This window comes from Puntigrus tetrazona, chromosome 25, assembly GCF_018831695.1.
Source record: "Puntigrus tetrazona isolate hp1 chromosome 25, ASM1883169v1, whole genome shotgun sequence".
Classification (NCBI taxonomy): Eukaryota; Metazoa; Chordata; class Actinopteri; order Cypriniformes; family Cyprinidae; genus Puntigrus; species Puntigrus tetrazona.
In genome coordinates this window covers 11,228,866-11,249,076 of record NC_056723.1, presented here as the reverse complement: position 1 = coordinate 11,249,076, position 20,211 = coordinate 11,228,866, and the positions used below count along the sequence as shown (strand labels likewise).

The 20,211-nt window shown below is 40.0% G+C and overlaps 1 protein-coding gene across 1 annotated transcript; it reads right to left on the bottom strand.

The window, feature by feature from the left end:
* Positions 1-9,102: 9,102 nt before the first annotated feature.
* On the bottom strand, positions 9,103-18,028 carry LOC122330923. Its single transcript, XM_043228295.1, has 6 exons — positions 17,735-18,028; positions 14,563-15,046; positions 14,037-14,112; positions 12,806-12,884; positions 11,209-11,344; positions 9,103-10,804 (listed from the first exon to the last, which is right to left on the bottom strand). Exons 2-6 carry the CDS (start codon positions 15,004-15,006, stop codon positions 10,391-10,393), a joined length of 1,149 nt encoding a protein of 382 aa, XP_043084230.1. The 5' UTR covers positions 15,007-15,046; positions 17,735-18,028; the 3' UTR covers positions 9,103-10,390.
* Positions 18,029-20,211: the final 2,183 nt, after the last annotated feature.

The window sequence follows — 20,211 nt, the reverse complement described above, 5'->3', positions numbered from 1 at the left end:
ATTCAATGAGATTCCAGGAGTTGTAAATGTCATTAACACCAATAACGGCTCATATTGTTGGGTCGGTGTCTATTGTTTCATTGAATATAGACTTTAATGTCTTATTTGTATGATAAGAGCTTTGGGCCGGAGCCTTTCTTCATCGTAAATGTGTCATTTTTGAGTGCTTTTTGTTTCAGTGAGACATTTCAACAACGATTCTGGAAGCTAGTTTTATTTTTATTTATGTATTATTATTAGTTTTGATTATTTAAACAGGGGGTCGTCTCAATTATCACCAGCAAAGCACGGAGTGCCACAAGGATCTGTCTTAGGTCCTCTGCTATTTTCAATATACATGTTGAAAATACAGGATTAGTTTCCATTAGTTTACCTCAGACAACATACAGAATTAACAAATTGTGTCATACTGTAGAAACATAAGCTGCTTTGCAATGAATTTGTATCATAAAAAGAGCTATAGACGTTTCAACTGAAAAAGCTTTGGTTGAATTGAACAGTTTTAAGAAAGCCCTTGGTACGCACGCATATATTTCCGCTGTCCTTCCAGTAACTGCTGAAATCTGTTACTTTCCCACAAACTTTGTGCTGCTTTTTGGCCTTCATCTTATCAGATTTCTGTCGAATTATGGAGGAAATCGGCAATTATGATAACGGCTTGCTAGCTTATCTTAGATCTGTTTCCAATGTGCTGTTTGAAACAATGACAGCGTCATTAAAGCGACTATAACTGGCCTCGGATCAGGTGCGGATGTAAAGGATATCTGTAATTTTTTTATAAACAAAAGATGAATTGCAGTTGCTGGAATGTTGCCATAAGCTTAAGGTGGGTGGATCACGATTTCATTGCTTCTGTGGAAATGTCATCATACGATACCCTATCCTTTTTTTTGCCCTGGGCCATGGCATACTGTCTTCAGCAAACCTAAAGCTACTGTGTGAGTTATTGTTTACGTAAGAACTACATATTTCCACCAGCTATTTACATGTGAGCTTGTATAGATCAAACACATTAGTCAAAAGGGCCTTTGGGTTTCGATAAAAACACCATAAAAATGTAAAAAAACAGATATAGGCCTAGCTGTATTTCTATTCAAACACAGACGAATATTGCTAACTAACTATGAAGCGATGTTAAAATACCGTGTGAAGTGAAATGTTAGGCTACCAAGATAAACAAAAGTCAAATTGCTTTAGGCCTCTACAAATAATGATGAAAATATTAGCCCTATTTGAGTTCTTATTAAACGCATCAGCAATTATTACTAAGAGATACTAATGATGTAAGTCACGACTAAAAGTTCCAGCACGCACTAGAAGTGTGAAAATTGTAATAACAGAGCCACCTAGTGGTTAGACATTGTATCTCTTATGTTTTAATATTTTAATACTCTCTTATATTTACACCGACGCTTAATGACCAGGGCACCAACTAACTTAAGTGCAAATTAATTCACTATATGTTTTCGCCTCTTGCATTTTCTAACAAAACGTGTTTTTGTCTCGACCTCTACAATACTGTCATATCCCAATGAACCATACATCAAAGCCTATTTAGCTGTAAGATGTATAAAACTGACTGGTTCTGTGGTCCAGGGTCACATATAATGTGATTAACGATCTGATAGCGTGACATTGTTTCGATCAAATAAGAAAGAATTCAGATATTTGTGCTAAAAAAAAACCTCTTGTAGAGACACATATTAAGATACAGTGTCTCGTTTTGAAAATAAATTTCGGTTTTGGGGGAAAACACCCCCGGGTGCCAGACATTCGGTCCAGCGACTTATCGCCGAAACCGTCACAAACGTCTCCCTCTGCTGGCCGAAAGAGGAAGCGCGTGGTTAAATCGCTGAGGGGTTTCCCGCCGTTCTCGAAAAAAGAGAATTTCTGCAGGCCGCGAGACAACCGGGCTTTCAAGGAGACGTTCGTCGTGGGAGAAAATTCCATTCTCGTCGTGTTGCTACACAGGTAATTTGAAATTAGCAACTGGTTTAAAAAAATTAGCAGCAAAACAGCCGTGGCATATAGCTATATTTCGCTGTGAGCGTCCCAAACAAATGTGAGGTGTTTGTAAAGATTCCACATCTTCTCCAAAGCATTTGTATTCAGGCCACAGTGTACCGTTATTTTGATTATTTGACGATCCAATTATTGAAAGGTGAGGCTTTTAAGGATGTAGAGGGCCTGACGGTTAAAACCAGGCAACAACTAAATAAACCGGAACAGAGGGTTTATATGAGACCAGAACATAGGGAGCTGCTCGTATGTGCACAGGATCTCTGGGAAACACTTGTGTGATCCAGATCTTATTGGGCTGCACTGCGAACTCTTACCATCTGGACGTGGGCAGCATGCTAGTAAGCAAATGTTACATTTGGATAGCATGGAAATCCCACCGATGTACTGAACAGCCAGTTCTGACAAACGCTAAACAAATGACCCCATTTCGTATTTGTTTGGATTAGCGAGTCCATTTAAACGCAGCGCATACATGTTGTTTAACACGCCGTTGAAAAACAGAATACATGAAGATGAGAAGGGGCTCGTTGTTAATCATGCATGGCATCCTTTGGTGATCATTTGGATGGGTTCTGGTCAGATGACGGCATTGAGGAGATGAGTTCCTGGAGGGCCCTCTTCATTATTCATTCAGGACTTGTGTGTGTGTGTGTGTGTGTGTATCCTGTTCTTAGAATAGATGCTTAATGGACATGTCCGCTCGGGTCGCTCTGTCCCCTACCTGGTAATGCGTCATGTATTGGTGGGCTAAATACGCAAGTCTGAGTACTGGTTCAAATGGGGATTTAGATTAGCTGGAAAATAAAATAACTTAGCCCAGAGAGCATCGTGCTAAAGCCTACTTTATTGATAAAAAAAATTAAAAAAACCCTGGACACTTGTCCGGAAGGTCGGCCTCGGGACACTCTCGTCTTCCTTTCCTAATCGTATTAGATTAAAATGATTGACCCAGCTGGAAAAGTGATTAATTGCTTTCTCAATAGCATTGATTTAGGGTTCTTGCTCTGGCAGAAATGGGGCAGAAGGCATATCTAGGGCACTAGATATCTGGGGGACTATTAGGTCTTTATCTGGGTTAAAGGCATGACTGGGAATCGTGGGCCTGAGTGGTGAAGACGCCAAAACATGCCCTAGAAAGGTAAAACGGACAATTTAGGCTTCAAATAGTCAGCTCTTGTTCGCTATAAAAAAATATTTTTTGAAGTTGAATAAAGCAAAATGATCAGAGTTACTGTAATACTATTTCAGTCCTGCGGTTTCTTTGTAATTATTTGAGAAATATAAGGGCGAATTCAGAGAAAAAGATTATTAGAGAAATGCCACATAACACACTGAATGAAGCATAATAATGATATGTTTAAAGTCAATCCAACATATATTTTTTAAATTCTACATTAATTCTCTATTTAATTGGAAAGATACAAATCTCATATAGTGAAATTGAAGTTATTTTTAAAAGACTTTCAAAGGAGGATTCGCTGAATATCTGTGAAATATAATCTTTAAAACAGCCACCCATGTCAGGATGCCTAAATTTACCTTGCTTTATATTAAAGGCTAAGTTTACCCAAAAAGGAAAATTCTGTTCATCTTCAGTAAACTGAAGGATATTGTTAAAATGGTAAATATTTCAGTTGCATGTGTGTTTATGTAGGGTCAGAAAGCTCTTGAAATGCATCAAAAATATTTGAGCTGCTCAAGGCCTTACGGGTTTGGAAAGACATGAGAGTGAGTGATTAATGACAGAATAACATTTTTGGATTAACCATCCCTTTAAATACACGTACATAAAAAAGTCTAGGATTTAGCATTAGCTGTTTGTCAGTTATCAGCCATGGTGTTGAAAAAATAATAGCAGGGTCAGTCATATCAGTGAATCCCAAAATATAATTATTTAATGCCAGGTGTATGTTTTTGTGACTTGTTTATCAGTGATAGCTGTAGTTAATACGGTATAGGAACCCCCTTGATATTCAGATCTGTCGGGAAATAATAGGAGGAACACACACACCGTTGTTTTTCTCCCTGAGAGTCTCAGACTTTCAGACAACTTCAGTCCAATCAGGATATTCCCACGAGGAAGGAAGAGCTAAATAACTATGAGTCAGCCTTCTCAACCCAGTCCTGTCCTCACCCAGGCTTCTCTGGGAGGTGACTCTGTGTCTTTGTGCTCCTTCTGAAGACCTTAGACGACCGACACGGGCCGCGTTGATGTCATTGGGCACGAGTTGTTGGTTGTGTGCTCTGGTAATTGGTCTCCAGTGACTTTCAGTACTTTGAACACATTCAACTTGTGCATAAAAAGCACCTTGACAAGATAATTACAAATAAAAATCTTGAAAGTCCAAGTCGAGAAAAAAAAAAAAAAACAACCTTTTATATTATCTACTTGAATTATCTATTTGGAAAGATACAAATGAATCGCGTGAAGTCATAAATTATTATCAAAATACTTTCAAAGGAGGATTTGAGCCATTTGCAATGAGGCTGCCTTTGATAGACCTTCCTGCAAAGAGAAAAGGTCCCCTTTTGAAGTCTCGGATAAACTCTCGTGCCAATATTTTTGTTCTCTTTGCACATCAATGGATTGCTCTTTGGATAAGAGCCCATTATAAACACACTGACATCACAGCAGACTTCAAAAACATCTTTAAAAAGGTTGCTATTTTATAGTATCCCAGTTCAATATGCAGAGATGTCTCTTATATGCCATTAGGTGGTTGATTTCTTCCCCAAATGTTAACACTATAAATCTGTGGTCTTACACATCGCTCTTATTGGTTAGATATCCCAACCATCCCAGCCTATAGTGTGAGTTTAGGGCAGAGCCAATTGTTTGTTTGACCAATTAGGAATGAGAACGGATGCAACTAGAACTTTTACATTTATGATAATATTGAGCTATGACGAGTTTGCCTAATTTATCAGTGCTTATTAGCTAACATAATTATTGTCAGCACAACTTCTTTAGGCTATTTAGTATGTTAGTGTATTACCTTTATACAACCTATTTCTACAAACTATAATTAAAATACAACATCGAAAAATTAATATATTATTAGTCATGCTTGCAGTTACTTTGCCTCATACATATGAATTTATGAAAAGATGAGTCAGGCGAGCGTGACTCACATTTCCTCCGAAAATTCAAACATCATTACATAGTGATTGATAAATGTATGATTATTCGAAATGTAAACGATTAAAACGTGTTGTTTAAATGTATATAATAAAGAATTGAAATTTATTAAGATTTATTATTTATTAATTTATTATTATTTATTAAGATAATAAAACCTATTAAAGTACTTTAACAAAACTTCACTGTAAGAAAAAAAAATAGTAGAAAAAAAAAGCTAATTTTCTGCCTAGACCTAAATAGATATTTCCTTAAATCCTACAACAGAACACCACGCAGAGCAATGCATAGTTTGAAATGCAAGTAAAACAGTGATAAAACCAGTCCCATTAGGTTAATACGGTACATTGTGTTTTTAGAGTTTAATAGAACATGGGGTACTACTGTGCAGGTGACAGTAGCAGAATCAGGAATATGTAGCTGTTATAATGTTCTGATGGCAAGGTTTGATCATTACAATGGCGATGGTTATTTCTGTATCTGATGGTTCAGTTATTTAGAGCCCCTCTGTGATAAATGAGATCATTATCTCTGTGGTGGGGATGAATTACCTGTTGAATTACTTAACAAGTTAATGAGCAATTTTCTAAGTGCGTGGGCATGATGCTTCTCGCCTCATGGATATGAGAACAAATAGGTGTTATTACACAACGAATGGCTGACGTTCAGAAAGGACAAATGGGTTCACTGGGTACATTATTTTATAAAATGAAATTCAAAGCACGTTTAAGTGAAATTAGTTGCACTTTTTTAAATTAATGTCAATTACGGGGTTAATTATACTGTCAGTAATCATTAACAGTGGGCAAGAAAGTTGACCGAAATCTATCTATCACAATGGTATAATTAATTACATATGATGAGAATGGTATATGTTACGGGTGGGCTGATTAAAAAATGCCATCATCCATCGCCAATGCCTAATACCAGACAACCCTAGCATATATCAGGAATTTGCTGCAAATTCAGCATAAAAAAACATGCGTAAACTGTGAGTGACCACAGTTCTTCGCACTAATAGCCACAGAAATGTATCTACCGTGGAATAAACACTATAGCAGTAAATCCTGACCAGAATACGCATGGCATAAACCATCAAACTGCTTCCTTTTCATCATTTTTCTTTGATGTGGATTGAAATACGAGCTTTGGGCTTGTCCTTCTCTGGCATAAAGTCTTGACTTTATGTCCTGTGGTCTTTCTGAAGTCAGAGTATCAATTTTAATGTTACTTTTGGCTCCAGCTCGATGTTAAATGATGACTTTCACATATTCTTATGAATGAGTAGAGCTTTTCCTGTCTTCCCTGCTGAAATATAAATGCAACTGTAGTTGCTTTAATGGATGAGTGGCCAAAGCCAATGAGCCGCACTGTTGTTAAACAGCAGAGAGAATCTATTTTGAGACTTTTCAATTCTAAGACTTTTCACTTTTTTTGACAAAACAAGGCACAAAAGACACAAGTGAACTTGCCTCTTTTGCATTATGTTTCCTCTGATGGTTAAAGAATGTGTCTTACGATATCTGTATTTGGGAGTTCAGTGGCCTTTACTGAAGTGAATCTAATTTATTGGTGTTTACTGTGGTGACGTGAATATCAAATGAGCAATTACAACTGACCTTCCTCCATAAAATTCTCCCAGTATTTAGTATGCGTTTTGTTTTGTTTTTGCCAACTGCCGTCAACATTTGACTTATAATGCTTGGTTTATGCAAATCTCTGAACTTGAGCATGTCGTTCTTCCTCCTATTTAAATGAACTTCCCCTTTTTTACTTAGTTTGGTCTAAATGTGTATGGAAATAGCAAAAGAGAACGAGACCACATTCCTCACATGACAGAAACTGAATCCATCTGGGCTGGACCAGACCTCTCCACCTCCCACTGTTAATCTGGGCTCGACATCTTGTGACCACTGTGTGATACCACTGAGCCTAACAGTCAAACAGTAGTGGCCTTTTATGTTTTTGATCCATTTCATTTGCCAAGACCTTCAGCTTAGTCAGTTAGTATTTGATACCAGTCCACCAAAATCTCCTTGGAGTACAAATGGTAAATCCTCAAGAATAGGGAAAGCGTGCCAGTTTAATTAATTTCAGCGTTTCATTAAAATCCTTGAAAGTAATCTTGCCTCGGTGGAACATAGTCTTTCTGCACTCGGCACACACAAAACACTCCATGAGCCTGCTAGCCATTCTTAAGAGTCATGCCTCAGGTGCCCTCAGTGACACTACAAACACACTAGGCAGTTTTCAAATCTTAACCGAGACATGAAAATGTAAAAAGTTAAACGATTTTCTTTCTAACATGGACTTAGTGACTCAGAATGGGCTACTTCTTTAAAAGAAATACCTAAAAGGTATCTATCTACACGTAAAAATAAAAATATATTTTAAAATGTCACATATCTATTTTAAGATCTTCTGAGGATTAACAATTAATTCTTAGTTATTAAATTATTAGTGTTATTAAAAATGTACTTATTGAATTAACAACTCCTCTAGATTATTACAAATGTAAATTAACATTTTAAATTAACATGCCTTGCCTTGCCTATCCTATTAAATATTGTCCATTATATAAATATATAATATTGATGTCACCATCACTGTCATACATTCCTATTACTCATGTTTGTACTTACGTTTGACTTAGTTGAAAGTCTCTGAAGAACAAGCAACACACTCACTTAATTTTAATAATAAGCAGTAGTAGTAATAGTGTTAATAATATATAGTACTTTTTTTATTAATAATAATAATAGTAAACGTAATGGTAAGTAATCAGAATAATTGTATTATGGTTGGCAAAAAATAGTTGGCTTGCACAGACAAAGCAGCTCACAGTTATAGTTCTTCCCAAGAGGAAGTGACTTATTGTGGTTGTATGGATGTATACTATTGCAGACCAGATAAGACCTCCCTTTGTATTAGTAGCACTGTTTTTATTCTAACATTATTCATTCTTATTTGGAGTTTGTCATTGAATGGCCTTACTGGTACATGAATCACATCTTTGTAGTCCAAATGTTTTGGATCATTGCTATTTGGGTAACTTCCACTCAGTCTTCTTAGTAAAAGAGAAGTGTAATTTGTTAATCTGCTCACAAAACATTTGCACTTCTCTTTACAAATGTTCAATAGACTGGATACCAAAATGAACCCTCTTCCCAGTTTACCTATAATGAGAAATGAGAGTGCCATTGCTCAATGCGCCTGGTTGATTGTATAAGTGTCCGACTTTGATTTTCTGCACAGCAGGGAAATGGAAAGAAGGGGGATCAAGGAGGAGGACATCTGAATTACTCACTGTCCAGAAAAACATTTGCTTTTCTACTCTCCAGAGGATGTGGGTTTTATTCTGCATTGCTCCGTACCCCGTTCAACCTTCTCCTTCCCAGAAACAGTAGAATGGTTAATCACCCGAGACCAATCTTGTATTATTCAATATTCTCTGACAGATAATAGATTCAGTTCTTAAGGTCAAGTCGTGATTTAGTGAAAGCTATATTTCATATCTGCTGCATAGGTTAGCTTTGTTTGGGGAGATTGTTTTTAAGAGTAACTTAAAGGTTTTGGTGGCTTTGATATTTGAAAAGACGTCTTCATATCAGAATGTCAATGAAAGTAGCAAACAAAAAGCTCTGTGATCAACTGTCTCTTGGTGCAATTTCAAAGCCATACTGAGAACAATGCACACAAGGGCTGCCAAATTAGATGTGGTGTAACATTATTAATCCTTGAGAAATATGTCAGACTTGCATAACATTCAGTTTTTATACCACTGAAGGCATATAATGCAATATATAAAAAAAAAATAATCTATTAATCTCTGTAACCAAAATATTCTACCATGCTGTCTATATATTACCATTATCCAATTAAAAGAGCCGACTATTATGTTTGAGAACAGTTTGAAACAAACTTCTTTCAGACAAATGGAATACAGCAAACAAATATAACCACATTTATTCTGAAAGTATAAAATATTACACTATAAAGGCCACTTTGCAAGGGTAAATTAACAACTTTTCCAAATATGTACACAGTTAATACCTTTTCCCTCTTAGATATTGTCCAGCTCTGTGGCAAACCGAAATGTCATTGTGTCACATGACCACAGGAAGTAGTTGGCAAGAGTTTCAAATAATTTACTTGTTGATAGCAGAAAATGAATGGCAGGAGTTTTGAAGGTTCCTGATTTTCTTTTTGTACATCCTTCAGAGGCGTTAGGTATTCTGAATAGTTCACGCTCTCCCTTCAAAACCAGTGAAGAGGCACAGTTTGACATCGAATTGACAGGCACTATATGCCCTTGAACTGGGAGGCTTAAAAAAAAAAAGCGAAAATTTGCAGTTCACATTCTTTACAATGGCACCAGTCAAGCCTCCAGAGCTTTCTCTTGTAAAGTGAGACTCCCGTGTTAGTTCGGCGTGTTTCGCTTACTGTATTGATGCGCTTTATGAAGTTTCCTCGCTCTGAGTCTACTTGCGTGTACGTACTTATTGTATCCATACACTACCGGAGACGCGGTGTCAGATTGAGGTAGAACAGTTGTACCAAAAAAAAAAGTAGCTAGAAGTTTAAACCTATGAAGTAACAGTCACATCAAATCGACTCTATAGAGTGGATTCAAAGAGCAAACTAAAGCAATAAATTCACATTCAACCACACCTACTATAGATTTCACTAGCACACTGGAATATCTGAAGTGTTCCCAGAATAAATTCCTCCCTCTTTTCCCCTTCCCTTTCTGGAAAAAAAAGGCTGCTTTGTTTTGTCTAGAGATTAGCTTTTTCACAGATACCAATATGCTGCCTCATCGGATGCTGCCGCCACAGGAGATTTTTCCTCTTTCTTTGTTTCAAGAGGAAGCCATCTCAAAAGGTAAAGTACGAAGGTGAGCCAAAATCACAAAACCTTCCTAAACCCCCCCGACACTCACACACGCGCACACACACTGCTACAACTCACTCTGCAGTCCAACAGAAAGGGAATAGATGCAGACGTACACATCAGACACGCACAAAGATCACACTCCGGCACTTTTCAGTTCGTAACTGAACGTGTCGCTGTTTTGCTGGGCTGCGCTGAACTCCCTCTGCTGTGTTCTGTGCCTCTTCGCAAGGCTAGAATGGAGGCAGGGGTTGCGTTGGAGTCGGGTGACTCCAGCCCAGCTGGGGGCAGTCACGCTCTAGCTAGGCTCTGATCTCCCAGAGCCTTTTCGAAGGACTAGGACCATCCACCAGCTGCCATGCCACCCAAGCCCACTGGGGCTTTCTGGGTGATGATGCTCTCTGTGGATTTAAGAAGTCTCTCAAGGCATGGCGCGTTAATCTTGGCCGGAGGTGGTCGACTGGGAGCAGACTCTGTCTTACATAGACGATCCGTACTGGAGGACACAGAATTGTCCTGTGTCGCATCCCTGTCCCTGTGGGATGTTAGAAAGTTCCGAACTGTCCCTTGAGCCTGTTCAGCTGTTGGGGAGCAGATGGGTGATGTATGGAGCCATTTTAGGTTGGTTGCAGAGTAGGGCCCTGGGGGAGTGAGGTCGCTGACTCTCATTGCCTTGTTACCCATAGAAAGGGCACTTGTGGTGGCAGGGTTTGCAATGCCAGTGAGCAGGGGAGATGTAGCTGGAGACAACTGTAAAAGTATTAAAAGAGGAAGAATTATTACTTGACATTTCAACGCAAATATTTGCAATCTGTTTTCTGTGACTTTAAGACACAATTTGAAAGAGACTTAAAAAATCTTTTTAAAAATCTCACGTGGAATGCATGTCCCTAGTTCTCAGCCTAAGAATGACTTTCACCTGTCCTCTAAAAGCTTTCCAAAATGATCTGTTCTGTTCTGTCATTGTTCTTAGTGAACATGAGATGTGCATTTTATACCTGTCCAACTGTAAAAATAGATTTTAATCCCTTCTTGTCTGTCCTGTTCCTCTCTGGTCCAGTGATTAAAGTATAATGGGTATTTCAGTCTCTCCTTTTCTATTAGCCTGTCGTCTTAACTTACACATGTTCGTGACAGCTCTTCAAGTGCCTTACCTTAGGTTTCTTAGACAGGGTCGTCTCCTCCATCAGTACTGCAGTCTTGGCTTGGTCGCTTCGTTGAGGTTTTATGTGAGGGAACCAGTTCTTCAACATTTCCTCCATTTTCAGGATGATGTTGACATACCTCTCTCTGCATGGCACAGAAAGGACAATATTAAAGTCTGGTAACCCACCGATGTACTAGAAACAGTTTAGAGACTTGACGTAACTGAAAGTGAAAGTCTGCTGTTCTGTAACACCTTGTCTGGTGTCAGGAGAGTTGAAAGAACACTTAACCGCAAGTACACAGCATCAAGTACACACCAACACACAAACGTGTTTCTCAAAATGAGAACAGCTCCTGTGTTGATTCACACATGTTTGTACACTACACACACGTGGCATGGAGAGCAACTGTTTCCCTCGCCTCTAAATATAGACATAAGCCTGCAGCGGGGCATTGGCGTCCACGTCACGGGGAAAAGAAATAGTGCTAAGGAGCAGTGATGCAGACACACGCACATGGTGCCCATTGACTCACACCAGCCCCCGACAGATGGTTAATGGGGATTAGTGCAAGTCACATGACGAAAGAATCTGCTATGGCCCCATTCTCAGTATTTTAAATTTAAACGGCTGCTGCCATAAAAGTTACTTTTATATTCCCTCTTCTGATGTGCCTTTGAGTTGGGGGATTTGCCAGCTGGCAGGACGGAATGATGACGGGGGTCAAGGGGTGGAGAGGCAGCAACGCCCCCGGCTTCACTGCCCGTGTCTACTTGGCTCAGCGCCTTGATCAGATGGCCTGAATTAAGACCCCACCCAAAACCCCATCTTCTATGTTTTTAGTCGCCCACTTCAGGAATATCTTCTGCCAGGCGTGTTTTCATGCCGCGCAGGTTGCAACACTGCTGGATGCTGCCCAAAGTACACTAACGGACTAGATGTTCTAGACTCTGCACTCACACGTGAATATTGGACTTCGTGAAGTAGCACAATGCAATACAATGAGAGCAGACCTGGGCTGTGTGCCAGATGCAGTTAAGACGAAAAGTAAACGACGCACCTAAGCCCAGCCCGATCCATTATGAGGTCATTTGATGCAAAAGAATTCTGACTCCTCCCAAAGACGACATCATCATCTTTTCAGTGTCTAGCCAGAGGAAGGCTAATCAATCGGATGACAGGCTATTCCCGCAAGGGAGCTGGGACATTTTTAACGACCTGCGTTTCAGTTCTATTCTTGTCCAGCCGCTTTTAGATTTGTGGTGGCAGGTCCGCACTGGCCCTGAGGCCCCCACTTGCTGCATCATGCAGTGAGGCCATGTGTTTTCACATTTCCTTGACTCGTTCACTTATAGCCTCAGAGCCAGGCAAGAGGGCAAAAAAGTCATTCGCAAATGATGTGGGAAAATTCAACCTTGCCACTAATGTGCGTAAACATGAAGCACTGAAAGAAGATTCCCTCACAGGAAGGTGAAAGTGGTTTGAGGTAGATTAAGTAAATGGACACAACATCCATCCGATCGATCCGTGATGGAGTGCTGTGCTGACTAAAGCCCACCCTCAAGCCAACCCTTAGTGAGGTGAAGAAAAACAGCAGGAAACTCACCCCATGCAGGGATTCTGCAGGACCCCCATTATCCTCTGGATGCGGTCCATGGCCACACTCTCTTGAAAAGTGCTGAGGCCTGAAAAGAAGAACATACAGCTTAAACTCTTTCTTTTACAAGCAATGCCATCCTATTGTCTCTGACAGACCACGCTACGTCTGCAAGGCAGATGGGTTCTTGTGAAGCATGTGGGAGGACAGACTTGCTGTCTCTGTGGCCAGGAAGTCCGGTGTCATCCATAGCCCTTGAATTGACAGCGGTCCCAGAGAAAGCCCTATAAGCAGTTCTGCTTCGTACGCAACCTGTTTTCTAGCACATGTGGGGTACTAGCCAAAAGAACTTTTAAGTACCCAATATTGCTAATACCATCTGTTGGCGTTTTACAGTAATTTGTGTCTTAACCAGCCACTATGCATCAAGATTTCAGGAACAAGTTTTTTTTCCCTGTCCACACTGAAACTGAAAACACTGTACAATGTAACAGTCAGTCAACCAAAATATTGCGTAGGTGGTTCTCGGTTTTCACACGTAAAACTAAGAACAGTAATATCGCGCTTTTTTAGATGCCACCACTCATGGTTTTACATTTGACTTGACTTGAGGGGAGTTTCTTTACTTTTACAATTAGTATCTCTCTGTCTAGGTTTGATGTTTAATATGCATGAAGAGTGTGGCATAAATGCTGTGTAAAATGGGAAATGAAGTGACCTACAAAACAGTCTCACCTGGCTAGTTAGGACCAAAGAAATTAATTACACTTTTTCACCTGCTTAGGGCACAGTATGACGGTACAGATTTTACAGTACGTTTATTAACAATAGCCACATAATAAACACTGAGGCCAATGTTAGAATATTTTATCCCACCAGTCAGGGAAACAAAGGATTCAGCCAATTCAAACCCTTCTGCTTATCTCTATTGTGCCTTTGGTATTTCAGTCAAGGTCCTTGGGTATTTTTGGAGGCATGTGGTTTTCACTGCTTTAGACATGCGTCTTTCAACCATACACGGTTTATTATGACTAAGCAAGGTAGCATGTGGCACCAGGAAATGAGTGTGGTTGATAGGAGAGCCTTATTTCATGTATATTCACAATGTATCTCGGCCCCAAATCTCATGACACACTTCTTGTACCATGGCCTGCTGCCTCTAGTTTGGCTGTTCTACTTGAATACTGAGCTTACTAGGCAAGGTTTTGGATATGCAGAATACGAATGAAGGATTACTCACGTTCTCGGTATCTGCCTGAGCGGAGGCCATTAAGAATCGAGGACAGTGGGTGAATGTAACACTGCAGCTCCAAGCACTGCAAAAAACAAAGAGCATCATTCAGCATTTCCTTCAGTTATTTCACGTTTAGGAACATTAAGAAACATTTCCAGAGTTTCCCAATTACAATAAACGTAAAATACAAGAAGTTAAAACATTCCTTTAAATGGCTCATTTTTTCCAGAAAAACAACCACACTGCGATACAAAACAAAGTGACTCATCTACTCTCTCACACATTTGTGCAAATGTAATGGAATGAGTTATCAGTGCAATTGTTCATGGTAGAGAAAAACATTGAGTTTCTTCGTTCAGTGGCCTCGTGTGACTCATTCACATTTAACCTAGTAAGAACATACGGAGGAGGGGTCTTCCTGGAAGTGGTTCTGCATCAATTTTTTTTTAAATTGATTCTGCTCTAGTAGAGACAGATCATGTAGAAGATAAGGCCGCTTTTTAGAACACAGTCAAAAAGTGGCACGTCTCACCTTGCAAGCAAACAGCCTGTCGTTCTCCATTTGTTCAGGTGTAAGCTGCCTCTCCCTTTGCTCTGCAACCATGGAGCTACATGTTCTCTTCAGCGCCTGCCTCTTTTTGCCTATAGGGCTCTCAGGGCACCGGCTGTAATTGGTGCGAGCCTCTTGTCCCAGGTGGCAATGACCACCATCTTCGCTGTAGTCGGAACTATCGCAGCTGGAAGGAGAACTTCCCCAAGAGCTCATGTTCTCTTTGTCCATTACCTCTCCTTTGTCTCCATTCCTCTTAGAGAGCAACTGGCAAGTCTGGGTCCCCTGGATGACCCCTGAGGAGGGGGATTTTGGCAAGGTGGTTTGTCCCTGCGCTTTGGTACAGTCTGGTTCTAACTCACTATCGTTGTCCTCATCGTCACTGGCCAGCCAGTCAATGGAATAGTCCGAATCTGAAGCTGACATCTTAGAAAGCAGGGTCTAACCAGTACGGACCATCACTGACCTGTGGGGGGATAAAAGGAGTACTTTAATCTCCAGTCTCCATAAACGTTAATTAGAAACACCATCACACAATACCTATTCATTCTTCTCTCACTGTATTGGTTTTGCGTGCATATAAAAGCAAAAAACATTTTTTCTGACCCATTTGCCAGATTCAAAGTCTTTAAGATACCTGTGTTGCAAAATGACAACTTTTGACAAATGACAAAATGAACGCAATTTCCTGTTCAGTTTCGCTGGTGATTCACTTGCAACGCTGAACGCAATATTGCATAGCTTGTCAGTGATCCATGGCTCTGTGTATTAACTGAAGCTCCATTTGAAAAGCGTGTTTTCCAGACACACCACCTGAGTCTCACAAAGACACTAAAGATAGACACCAGCTATAAAAAAAAAAGACTTGCTGCTGTTTCTTTTGAAATGGACATTTACGTCAGTTACACCAATTCTTCTGTACAGTAACGGAACCAAAATAAAACCCAAAGAGAGTAATATTTGTTTACAGGTATACTTATATATTTTTTTTTGTCTTTTCATGTCTATTTATTCAAAACTGAAATATCTGAAATACGATAGGCTGTTTGAAACGTGCGTCTTGTGCAGCACATGCATTTGTTTGTTCTGATTGCACCTCATTTAAAAACACTTGAAAATGTAGCCTTACAGAACTAGAAAGACTATGATGAAGCAGGTGGCAAAAAAAGCACACATTCAAAGCCCTGTTTGTTTATTCAATGAGACCCGAACACCGCAGCCATGGTGACCACCATTTAACACAGAACAAAGGACTTAGAAATAAGCTCTTTTATAGTACCATTGCTTCCGTGGCCTTTTATTAATATAAATAAGATTCATGCATTACTAGTTTGTGCCTAAATGCATGATTGCGTGTAAAAGTAAATTAATTTTGTGGGCTTGCTTTTAAAAGAGGGTGATTTGAAAATAGTCCAGGAACACACATATGGGACCAGATCTGCGGCCTTGAGCTTTTTTGTATCTTGTATTGTCAATTCCATCAGTTCTTGCTAATTCGTAATAGACAGACCTTGAGGAATAAAAGGAGCATTTACAAATGTCATGTTTAATGAGGCAAGCCGTGAATCTTAGCTGAAGGCACATGTCGTACAGAAGCAAATTATTTTAGCGTTCTCTAAGGGTGCTGACCACTCGTCTTTTTAAGGTGGAGGGCTTCTCACGAATCAGCAGGGCATGATGTAAACGACGCATGTCTATAAAATTGCATATTTATGACTGAATTAATAATAAACGCAAACTGACCACACACACGGCATTGTCAGGTGACCTAAAATGTGCATGCTGTCATAACATCTAAATTATTATAAAATTAGCTTTCAGTTATTACAGAAGTATTGTTTTCCCAAAAACACAAGTTTTACATGCCTGACCATAACTCTATTTACGAACAGTGTATTTACTTTAAACTTTATCAATTCCTTCACTGCACGCAGCACAAAGAGATGTTTTGTATACAATAGTTGCATTAGACTTAAATACAGATAGATTGTACAATTATAGTTTCATCTATGTACTACATAAACCGCGTATGCAACACTATATACATCAACAGTGTCAAAAGATTTTCAGATTGCCTAAGCACATTCACTTGGGCATTTAATCCGTCCATCAGCTGCTCGGTATCATTGCAAACAAATGGACTGCTGAGCCAGAGTTCTGCCCTGCCAATAAAGCCACATTATGTAATAGCTCTACCTCAAGCACGCGACTAATTGGCTTTATAACGGTCACAAAGATCAGCCTTTCTAAGTGGACGTAATTGCTGACCAGCTTTTTCCTGTCAGTACCAGTTTCGCCAAAAAGTTCAAACCCAACAAAACGCCGCGTCTAGCACGGCTGCCGTCGGGCGAACAAACTCCTCTTTCACATCGAAAAAAAAAAAAAAACCTGCCCACATCGGATACTTTTACAAGTTTTGTCGACAGCTGGGGGGCACGCGAATGAAAAGGCCCTTTGGTAGTTCGCGCTAACCGGCAATTTGACAAAACAAAGAAAATCATTGAAAGCTTGCGTGTTTACGTTTAGCCACCAGCGAACGTGGACAAAGCGGGCACGTGACTATTATTTAATAGCGACGTTTAGCGCAACCGCGAATGTAGGAAGTCGTGTAACCGAGACGTGTTACTTGCACGCCTGCCAGTAATATCGGTTGCTACGGGCAACGCGTATATTAATATTAAAACGGCCACGGGAATAAAACAAAAGCCGCATGAATTAATGTACCTGTCTGATAACTGAGGGTGGGGCCCTCGCGATGACTAACACCTCGATACAGCCTACCAAGACAAGACCACCGCAAATTTCGAAAACATTAAAAAAAAAAAAAAACATTAACATAATTTATATATTTAAAAAAAATAGTCGCACGAAACCGATACGAAAAGATAACAAAAAACGCAATTTCCCAAACCACTAAGCTGCATTTAACGCTATTGATGAGCATTAAAAGTGATATTTATGTTATAATAAAATTAACTATTTCCTCCGCTTTACAATAGGCGGATGCCTCACACCGCGGCATCTTCCAACATCTCCTAACGCTACATTCACATTACGCTTCCTATAAAAAGGAGTGGTTTTCCCTTGTCCGCGTCCTTCTTGCTCCACCAAAATAGTCAGAAGCGATCGCCGCCGTTTAAAACGCGGATCCTACCTCAAGCCGGATGGGACGAATGGTCTTGCTGTCCTTTGTTTTAGTATATCCAAAGACGAGCGGAGCGCCGATCGAGCCTCTGTTGAGAGGTGTACGTGGTTTCAGTGATGTAGACCTGCAGTTGTGTGGCCCCGTGTTACTTCTCCCAAGGCAACGTGTCTGAGAGGGCGGGCGCAAGAGCGCAGGGCTTTCCGATTTGTGCGTCCAGACCCGAATCTGACAAATAGAGTTTGCGTTGGAAGCAAGCTTCGGCTGATAGGGGAAGCGAGCTTACATATTAAAATGATATGTAAATTGACAAAACACGTGGACACGCGGATCGGTTTCATTCCAACAGGCGGACAGAATGTCAACTCCGAGAGCTTTTTTTGTGTTGTTCACAGTAACTTTTTTTTTTTTATATCCCTCATTAGCCGGGATGGGATGACGCCACGGATACACCTCCCTCTCGCGTGTTAGGGTTAGGTCGCTTTTAAAACGTAACATGTTTGATTAGCACGGCAGCCCTGACGAGAATAGCGGGGAGTTTGTCGAGACCAGAGCCCCCTAATTAAAACGGCCACCTTACGCCCAAAGAAAGGAAAAGTATATATTACACGTTTAATTGCTTCAGCGTTTTCCTAGGTTTCGTGCACGTTAGAGGGCTTTTTCTTAACCTGTCTACAAATAGACGCTGGCAGAAATAATAGCTATAATGCTTGTGGTGCTCTTTCATGAGGTATTTATTATGCATTTACATATCTCAAGTACATTGGCGTTTTGTTTTCGAATCTTTTGTATATCTGTGTTTAGCTAACTTTTATAATGAGGTTTTTTTACATTCTAAGTAAAATATAGGCTGTGGTAAACATCACTGGAAGATATTTTTACGTTTTGTTGTATATGGAAAATTCATACCCAAAATACACACTTTATTTATCTATCTATATGTATATGTGTGTGTGTGTGTGTGTGTGTGTGTGTGTGTGTGTGTGTATATATATATATATATATATATATATATATATATATATATATATATATATATATATATATATATATATGCCCCTGAATTTATTTTCACTTACAAATATATTCATTTATTGGATTTTGAGATTTTTATGATAGTGGCCTATGGACCGGACATTTGGGACTTTTAGCCCACTTTTAGGTCTATTGATTGTTTCGCAATCGTAAACAGACCAGTGTGGAAACTTATGCATGTATCACGAGCCAGCATCACATGCGTCTAAGGAGCTGTTCGGTGCGCACATTGCCACTGTCACTCTCTGTATCACCGGATACCCAGCTGCCCCGTTGCGAGGCTTATCCTTACCTGGCCCTGGCAGACTGCAATGTGCACAGCTGGTCGTATGTGAACGAAGCCGAATGAATGAATGAAACCGAACGTGATAGGCTACCGTGTTCTGTTTCGTGTCGGGATGCACACGTGATGCCTTTTACGCTCGCGCAGTGTTTTTGCACAGCCAGTGGAGTTTCCATGGTGAGGGGGGCAGGGCAGAAAAACATTCCAAAGTAGTTCACTTGCTGCGTTAAGAATGTTGCACCTTCTCTAAAAAAGCCCCACAGCAGGTGAGCTTGAACGGCTGTATTCCGTCACGCGTTATTCAGCGCACTTTGGTCCTTTTAAACGGCACAAATAACACGGCAGGTGGTCTGCGTCCACTGGTATTTTCACGCTCATGCCATGTTGTGGTGAGCAAGTTGGTGGCTGTGACGGTGAAGAGCAAATAAGGACTCGCAGTCGCTGCGTCTCTCTGGGGTGGGATCTCTGGTTGGAGTCCAGGCAAAGATTCAACGCCTGGAGCCAATGAGTCACAGTCCTCCTCCCCGGAAAAACGTGAGCACATGTGAGAAAAAAAAAAAAAAAAAAAAAAATCTTCTGTCTCTCCTTTCGGCTTTGCACAATTGAAAATCATAATTGATGCGAACAGAATGTTTCTTCCATCTCTCTCCGTCTCTGTTCCTGCCGCTGTTTGACAACCAGGAGAACATTAACAAAACATTGTGGGTTTTATACTGAGCCAAAGACGCCACCCAGATGGATTAGCAACTTGGTACAAACCGGTCTGGTTTTAAATTCAGATTATCTTCTTGAAACGGGTGCTTTTGTGGCCAGTAATGGCATGTTTAGGCCAATTAGCAAGGTCTTGCTGTGACTGTTGTTCGATAAAGGTCTGTTCACATCAAGGGCGATAACGACGGCTATAACTGTAAAGTTTTATTAATCGCTCTAATAGTATGAAAACATTGAAGTCCACACAATGATAAGAACACAGAAGAACGTTGTGGTTGTAATCAGTTAAGGTTTGGTCCCACTTACCATGGTTGTGTGAAATTTTGCCAGTAAAAGTCAGTCATTTTAACATCAATCTTTGTTCAATGCTACACACTTTGCTAAACTATTGAAATGTAGTTAAAATGTGAATGTGCTGAACAATAATGGCGATAACTAAAACGCTAAATAGCTCTCATTC